Here is a 9,403-nt window from a genome sequence, read left to right on the forward strand (position 1 = left end):
GAAGACCAATCAAGCAGGAGAGACCAGCCTCCCCTGTTCCCAGCTGTGTGTCCATGAAGAGTGACAAGTCTATGAATCATCCTATACACTTTAGAGAGGGAGACTTTTCTACTGAACAAAGGTAAGAAGAACTCATGGGTCATGGTCAGTGTGTTAAACAACACTGTCTCTAGTCATTTCTCCTACTTTAGTCCATTTTCATAGTCCTAAAACAGTGTGTGTGTGTGTGTGTGTGTGTGTGTGTGTGTGTGTGTACTGTAATCTCATGTTTTGTCCACAGAAACCAACAGGAGAGATCAGAGTCAGAGATTCTCAGTGGTCAGTCTTCCCAGAGTCATCAAACAGACCTGGACTCTATATTCAGTGTATGTGGTCCTGTTATGTACATTTGTTTTTGTTTTCCTCAAGTAATGTTTCTTTCAATTATTAATTCATGTGTTAATGAGAAAGCATTTCTTCTCTTGCTTAACTTATTTACTTGATTTATTTCAGTTGCTTGAAGAGAAAATTATAACATTTGTGAAGAACGAGCTGAAGATGTTCAAGAGGATTCTTGGTCCTGAACTCCCAGAAGGCTTTGAGAGTCAGAAGCAGGAGGAGGAAGTGGTGGATGCTGAAGATGAGAAGCAGGAGAGCAGTGCCAGAGAGGGGGCTCTGAAGATCACACTGCACGTCCTGAGGAAAATGAACCGGAAGGAGCTTGCTGACACACTGGAGAAATGTAAGATATGTCTGCCTCATGTTGAATGCTGTTTTATAACATTTAAAAGCTGTGGCTAAAGTACAGCTAAAGTAGCTGTGTAACTCAATGATATTGTAGCAACCTTAACACAACACCTTGTGACCTCATCAAGTAGCAGAAGGGATGTGTTGTGTTGATTAATTTAGAGAGAGAGACAGAGAGAGACAACATTAATAATACCATCAATAACACCAATAATAATATAATCAGTCACACCAGTCTGTAATGCATTAAGAAAACATTGATACATTTATACAGTCACTTAAGAGAATAAATTATTATTTTAAAACTTTAACAGTCCTTCAATACTGTAGACATTAAAACAGACGTAATATTAATATCCTCTGTGTTATTTCTTCATTCAGATGAGCTTGCTGTGATTTGCCAACGTGAACTCAAATCTAATCTAAAGAAGAAGTTTCAATGTGTATTTGAGGGGATCGCTAAACAAGGAAACCCAACACTTCTCAATAAGATCTACACAGACCTCTACATCACAGAGGGTGGAACAGGAGAGGTCAATAATGAACATGAGCTGAGACAGATTGAGACAACAACCAGGAAACAAGCAAGACCAGAGACTGCAATCAAATGTAACGACATCTTCAAACCCTTAACTGGACAAGACAAACGTATCAGAACTGTGCTGACAAAGGGAGTCGCTGGCATTGGAAAAACAGTCTCTGTGCAGAAGTTCATTCTGGACTGGGCTGAAGGAAAAGCAAATCAGGATGTTCAATTTGTGTTTTCATTCCCTTTTCGGGAGCTGAATTTGATGAAAGGGGACAAACACACTTTGATTGAACTTCTTAATCACTTCTCAATGGAAACCAAACAATCAGGAATCTCCATCTACAACAAGTACAAAGTTGTGTTCATCTTTGATGGTCTGGATGAGTGTCGACTGCCCCTAGACTTCCAGAAGAACAAGATCTGTTGTAACGTCACAGAGTCAACCTCAGTGGATGTTCTGCTGACAAATCTCATCAAGGGAAATCTGCTTCCCTCTGCTCTCCTCTGGATAACTACCCGACCTGCAGCAGCCAATAGGATCCCTTCAGGATGTGTTGACCAGGTGACAGAGGTACGAGGGTTCAATGACCCACAGAAGGAGGAGTACTTCAGAAAGAGATTCAGTGATGAGGACCTGGCCAGCAGAATCATCTCACACATAAAGACATCAAGGAGCCTCCACATCATGTGCCACATTCCAGTCTTCTGTTGGATTTCTGCAGTAGTCCTTGAACACATGCTGAAACATAAGAGAGAAGAGATGCCCAAGACTCTGACTGAGATGTACACACACCTTGTGGTGTTTCATACCAAACAGAAGAATGAAAAGTATCTTGGGAACGAAGAGACAGGTCCACAATGGAATAAAGAGAGCATTCTGTCACTGGGAAAACTGGCTTTTCAACAGCTTGTGAATGGCAATCTGATTTTCTATGAAGAAGACCTGAAAGAGGCTGGCATTGATGTCAATGAAGCCTCCGTGTACTCAGGATTGTGCACACAGCTCTTTAAAGAGGAATGTGGGCTGTACCAGGACAAGGTGTACTGCTTTGTTCATCTGAGCATTCAGGAGTTTCTGGCTGCTTTATATGTGTTCCTCTCATTCATCAACAACAATGAGAATCTAATGGCCGAACCGCAAACAAAAGATGAGCCTAAAGTTACTTTCTACAAGAGTGCTGTGGATAAAGCCTTACAAAGTGAGACGGGAAACCTGGACCTGTTCCTCCGCTTCCTTCTGGGCCTCTCACTGGAGTCCAATCAGAAGCACTTACAAAATCTACTGACAAAGACAAGAAGCAGCTCAAAGACCCATGAAAAAAACAGTCCAGTACATCAAGGAGAAGATCAGGGAGAATCCCTCTCCAGAGAGGAGCATCAATCTGTTCCACTGTCTGAATGAACTGAATGACCATTCTCTGGTGGAGGAGATCCAAAGCTACCTGAGATCAGGAAGTCTCTCTAGAGCCAAACTGTCACCTGCACAGTGGTCAGCTCTGGTCTTTGTGTTGCTGACTTCAGAAAAGGAGCTGGATGTGTTTGACCTGAAGAAATACTCTGGATCGGAGGAAGGTCTTCTGAGGCTGCTGCCAGTGGTCAAAGCCTCCAGAGCTGTTCTGTGAGTAAATAAAATGACATTTGAGAACTAATCATCTGGAACAAATATTCCGTTTAGAGAAAATATATGTATTAAAATATAATATTAATATGAAATATATTAATATGAAAAAATTACTGAATCAGTGCATTGGTGTTCACATTAGTATAACAATATGTCCATACAAATCTAGGAGATGGAAGATTAATCTATATGTTGTTTGGAAGAATAAACCAAATGCATCTGCCATTGTCCTTCCACACTACTCGTTAAATTAACAGTGTGTTTGTGAAGTCATGATGATCTCTTTGTCAGGCTGTCAGGCTGTGGAGTAACAGAGAAAGGCTGTGCTTCTCTGGTCTCAGCTCTGAAGTCAAACCCCTCACACCTGAGAGAGCTGGATCTTAGCGACAATGACCTGAAGGATTCAGGAGTGAAGCTGCTCTCTGCTGTACTGGGGAATCCCCACTGTAAACTGGAGACTCTGAGGTCAGTATTCCTGTAGTTGGTCAACAAGTGATAACGCTTTAAGATTGCTTCGATCACGTGGGATATGTTCCGCATTGCGGCGAACAACAACATTGACGAATATGCTGATTCGGTGTGCGAGTTTATAGCTTCGGCGATGTCGTACCCACAGCGTCTATTAACCTCTCTAGGCTAGGCGGGACGAATTCGTCCCACCTACGTAACAGCCACGGCTATCCTGTGGCGCGATTTTCAAAACCTTAAAAAATCCTATTACTTCAATTTCTCAAACATATGACTATTTTACAGCCATTTAAAGATAAGACTCTCGTTAATCTAACCACACTGTCCGATTTCAAAAAGGCTTTACAACGAAAGCAAAACATTAGATTATGTCAGCAGAGTACCAAGCCAGAAATAATCAGACACCCATTTTTCAAGCCAGCATATAATGTCACCAAAACCCAGAAGACAGCTAAATGCAGCACTCACCTTTGATGATCTTCATCAGATGACAACCCTAGGACATTATGTTATACAATACATGCATGTTTTGTTCAATCAAGTTCATATTTATATCAAAAACCAGCTTTTTACATTAGCATGTGACGTTCAGAACTAGCATACCCCCCGCAAACTTCCGGGGAATTCGCTAACATTTTACTAAATTACTCATGATAAACGTTCACAAAAAGCATAACAATTATTTTAAGAATTATAGATACAGACCTCCTCTATGCACTCGATATGTCCGATTTTAAAATAGCTTTTTGGTGAAAGCACATTTTGCAATATACTAAGTACATAGCCCAGGCATCACGGGCTCGCTATTTAGACACCCGGCAAGTTTAGCACTCACCATAATCATATTTACTATTATAAAAGTTTGATTACCTTTTGTTGTCTTCGTCAGAATGCACTCCCAGGACGTCTACTTCAATAACAAATGTTGGTTTGGTCCAAAATAATCCATCGTTATATCCGAATAGCGGCGTTTTGTTCGTGCGTTCCAGACACTATCCGAAATGGTAAAGAAGTGTCGCGCGCATGGCACAATTCGTAACAATAAAATTCTAAATATTCCATTACCGTACTTCGAAGCATGTCAACCGCTGTTTAAAATCAATTTTTACGCCATTTTTCTCGTAGAAAAGCGATAATATTCCGACAGGGAATCTCCTTTTCGGCAAACAGAGGAAAAAATCATAAAGGCGGGGGCGGTCGGGGTCACGCGCATAAGCCCAGAGTCCCTTGATCGGCCACTTGAGAAAGGCGATAATGTGTTTCAGCCTGGGGCTGGAATGACAACATTCTGTTTTTTCCCGGGCTCTGAGCGCCTATGGACGACGTGGGAAGTGTCACGTTAGAGCAGAGATCCTTAGTAAATGATAGAGATGGAAAAGAAGTTCAAGAAATGGTCAGACAGGCCACTTCCTGTAAAGGAATCTCTCAGGTTTTGACCTGCCATTTGAGTTCTGTTATACTCACAGACACAATTCAAACAGTTTTAGAAACTTTAGGGAGTTTTCTATCCATATGTAATAAGTATATGCATATTCTAGTTACTGGGTAGGAGTGGTAACCAGATTAAATCGGGTATGTTTTTTATCCTGCCGTGTCAATACTGCCCCCTAGCCCTAACAGGCTAACATAATTGCAAAAGGGTTTTCTAATGATCAATTAGCCTTTTAAAATGATGAACTTGGATTAGCTAACACAACGTGGCATTGGAACACAGGAGTGATGGTTGCTGATAATGGGCCTCTGTACGCCTATGTAGATATTCCATAAACAATCAGCTGTTTCCAGCTACAATAGTCATTTACAACATTAACAATGTCTACACTGTATTTCAGATCAATTTGATGTTATTTTAATAGACAAAAAATGTGCTTTTCTTTCAAAAACAATGACATTTCTAAGTGACCATAAACTATTGAACGGTAGTGCATGTATTAAAATACCCTCAAATAAAAGGTGACATTATATACTGTCACCTCATATGAAACATTTGATCTCAAATCCAAAATGCTGGAGTATAAAGCCACATTTAAAATGTTATCTTCACTGTCAACATAGATATGATGTGGACTGTATACTCAATACAATCTAAATCTGATACCTCACTGTCTGTCTTTTGACTGATACTGCTTTTAAACTGGTCTGGTCAGTCTACTCAAATATTTGTAATATGCATTTTTCTATCTACAAGCAATACTTTGATAATTTTTCATTTATAATAATGATACATTAATTTATTATTAGATATGGCAGGTTTCAGGACACTGATATATCTGAATATGTTGAAGAAATATACTGCCACTTTTTTCACCACCAAAGAATAGCAGTGTGATTTTAATATGATTTGACTCTTTGCAGGCTGTCAGGCTGTAAACTCAGAAAGACATCCTGTAAAGTGTTGGCCTCAGTTCTCAGTTCAAACCCCTCACACCTGAGAGAGCTGGACCTGAGTAACAATGACCTGAAGGATTCAGGAGTGAAGCTGCTCTCTGCTGGACTGGGGAATCCCCACTGTAAACTGGAGACTCTGAGGTCAGTATTCCTGTAGTTGGTCAACAAGTGATAACTGTTCACCAGATCCACATGTTTTTACCAGACACACATAGTCCACACCATATGTGTTTGGACAGTGAAGCTTACAGTTCTAAATGTGGTGCTATGCTCCAGCATTTTGGATTTGAGATGTTTCATATTAGGTGACAGTACAGAATGTCACCTTTTATTTGAGGGTATTTTCATACATATCTGTTTTACCGTTTAGAAATGAAAGCACTTTCTGTACGTAGTTCTCCCATTTGAAGAAGTCTTAATTATTTGGACAAATTCACTTATATTGTATTAAAGTAGCCATAAGTTTAGTATTTAGTCCCATATTCCATGCCTGCAGTGATTACATCAAGCTTGTGATTCTACTAACTTGTTGAATGCATTTGTAGTTTGTCTTGGTTGTGTTTTGGATTATGTTTTTCCTAATAGAAACTGAATGGTGAATAATGTCCTGTCATTTTGGAGTCACTTCTCTTGTATTGTCAGTAAGAATAGAAGATGTTTCTGAACACTTCTACATTCATGTGGATGCTACCATGATTATGAATAATCATGAATGAATCATTAATGATGATGAATGAGAAAGTTACAGAGGCACAAAGATCAGACCCCCTCTGTTATTGGTGTTATTCTGTATACTTCTGGCCCTTCTTTGGACACTGTGTTAACTAACCTCTAGACGAGCTTCAATGGTATTGGTAATGGTGAGATTTGACTCTTTGTAGGCTGTCAGGCTGTCAAGTCACAGAGGAAGGCTGTGCTTCTCTGGTCTCAGCTCTGAGGTCAAACCCCTCACACCTGAGAGAGCTGGACCTGAGCTACAATCACCCAGGAGACTCAGGAGTCAGACTGCTCTCTGCTGGACTGGAGGATCCACACTGCAGACTGGAGAAACTCAAGTATGTGGAGGGTTTATGTCAATGTTCATATCAGACATGTTTGACTTATCAGGCTATTTAAGACAAACATTCTGACCACCACTTGGACAAAGTTATATGCTGACTGTGTGTGTGTGTGTGTGTGTGTGTGTGTGTGTGTGTGTGTGTGTGTGTGTGTGTGTGTGTGTGTGTGTGTGTGTGTGTGTGTGTGTGTGTGTGAGAGAGTTCAGTGTGTGTGAGAGAGTTCAGTGTGTGTGTGTGTGTCGTCTGTGTGTATGGGTCCAGTGTGTGTGCAGTGTGTGTGTGTCCAGTGACAATCTCTCAATGACATACACACACACACAAACAGGACACGCACACAAACTGGACACACACACACTGGACAAACACACACAAAGGACACAGACACACACACACACACACACACACTCACACACACACACACACACACTGGAAATACAAACACACACACACAGGACACACACAAACACAAACATTCGCTTGAAGTTATCTGCTGACCGTGTGTGTGTCCAGTCTGTGTGTTAGTTCAGGTGTACTTATTGACTGTCTGTTCTTCTGCTTACCGCTACAGTGTGGAACATGGTGGAGAGAACACAATGAGACCTGGGCTTAGACAATGTGAGTGTTGACTGCTGTGAAGATTATGACTAAGAATAAGTCTTAATTCAAGTTAAGTCAAAGTCAAAGACCACCATCATTACTGACTTGGTCATATTAAATATCAGCTGTAGTTCTACAGAAACAGAAATCAGGGACACCAAAGTTTACAAAGAGTTGCTTTGACAATGTGTGTGTGTGTGTGTGTGTGTGTGTGTGTGTGTGTGTGTGTGTGTGTGTGTGTGTGTGTGTGTGTAATTATTGTGAATAAGTGTGTATTATATTACCATACAGTATAACATGTGATCATTAAACAAGTCTCAAGTTACCTTAACTTCTCCTTTTGATACCTAGAAACATCTACATTAAATGAATTAGTGAAAAGTGAGTTAACATTCTAATGTGAATGATGATGATTTCTAATATTGTGTCTGGTTTCATCCATCAGATGTCTGTGATCTCACACTGGACCCAAACACAGTAGACAGACGCCTCTCTCTGTCTGAGGAGAACAGAAAGGTGACATGGAGGAGAGAGGAGCAGCCGTATCCTGATCACCCAGAGAGATTTGAGGACTGTGGACAGGTGTTGTGTAGAGAGGGTCTGACTGGGCGCTGTTACTGGGAGGTAGAGTGGAGTGGGGGGGCTGGTATAGGAGTGACATATAAAGGAATCAGCAGGAGAGGAAGGGTTGAGGACTGTGTGATTGGATGGAATGACAAGTCCTGGAGTCTGTTCTGCTCTGACAACAATTACTCTGCCTGTCATAATAATAACTCCACTACCATAGACGTCCCCTCCTCCAGCTTCCACAGAGTAGGAGTGTATCTGGACTGGCCAGCTGGCACTCTGTCCTTCTATAGAGCCTCCTCTGACACACTGACCCACCTGATCACATTCACCTCCACATTCACTGAGCCCCTCTATCCAGGGTTTAGGGTTTGGTATGATGACTCCTCAGTGTCCCTGTAAATAATAATCTGACACACACACACACACACACACCCACACAATGGACACACACACACACACACACACACACACACACACACACACACACACACACACACACACACACACACACACACACACACACACTTGCCTTTGGAGCATTTACGCCAATCAGGAGTTCGACGTCGGCATCAATCTCCTTCAACTGAACCTCTTTCAGGTATGGCTTTTGAGTTCTTTCTGAGTGGGAATGCTCTCTTTTGTCACTGGGATCTTACTCTGGGTGTAGATGTAATGCAAGAAATGTGACGCCCTCCACATTGCCAATCTCTAATCTCAAAGCTCCTGCCCCATTGTGTGTAGCAGAATTTCCATCTCATTGCCTTGAGCTGCCTCATGAGTCTCTCTGTACAAAATGTTGCTGAGCTACCAGATTCGAGAAACGCATAGGTTAACACAGACTTGCTTCCATTTGCCATCTTTACTTGAACTGGCACAATTGCAAGGGCACACACACTGACACACCAACACACACACACACACACACACACACACACTGGACTCACAAACATCCTGGACTCACACACACACACACACACTGACACACCAACACACTGGACTCATACACACACGCACTGACACACACACTGGACACACACACACTGGACTCACACGCACTGACACACACACACACTGGACACACACAAACTGGACACACACAAACTGGACACACACATGCTGGACACACACACACACGACTGGACACATTCAGACATACGCATCTTCCTATAATTGGACCTTGACCCTCAAATTGGGAACAAACAGACACCTCATTCCAGCAATAACTTCCACCACAAACACAGAGGTGAAAATATTACCGGAATATTCTGCAAAATGTTGATGAAGACGTCACTCAATCCACCCAAAACAACATGCAGTCTTTCCACAAGACTCCCATGAAGTTATAGTGTGACGTTATGAGTCGACGTTAAAGTAACATTCTCACAACATACTGCACTTGTTTTATCCTGTTTTAGATGTATCCTCTGTTTAAACATTTAAACTCTT

At 41.5% G+C, this 9,403-nt stretch overlaps 1 protein-coding gene across 1 annotated transcript; it reads left to right on the top strand.

The window, feature by feature from the left end:
• The first annotated feature begins 281 nt into the window (after positions 1-281).
• Positions 282-3,666, top strand: LOC145865980 (NLR family CARD domain-containing protein 3-like). The gene is made up of 4 exons (XM_082970866.1): positions 282-365; positions 493-721; positions 1,108-2,873; positions 3,168-3,666. Exons 2-3 carry the CDS (start codon positions 538-540, stop codon positions 2,655-2,657), a joined length of 1,734 nt encoding a protein of 577 aa, XP_082826992.1. The 5' UTR covers positions 282-365; positions 493-537; the 3' UTR covers positions 2,658-2,873; positions 3,168-3,666.
• Positions 3,667-9,403: the final 5,737 nt, after the last annotated feature.

Source organism: Salmo salar, unplaced genomic scaffold (assembly GCF_965601325.2).
Source record: "Salmo salar unplaced genomic scaffold, fSalSal1 ptg000005l, whole genome shotgun sequence".
NCBI lineage: Eukaryota > Metazoa > Chordata > Actinopteri > Salmoniformes > Salmonidae > Salmo > Salmo salar.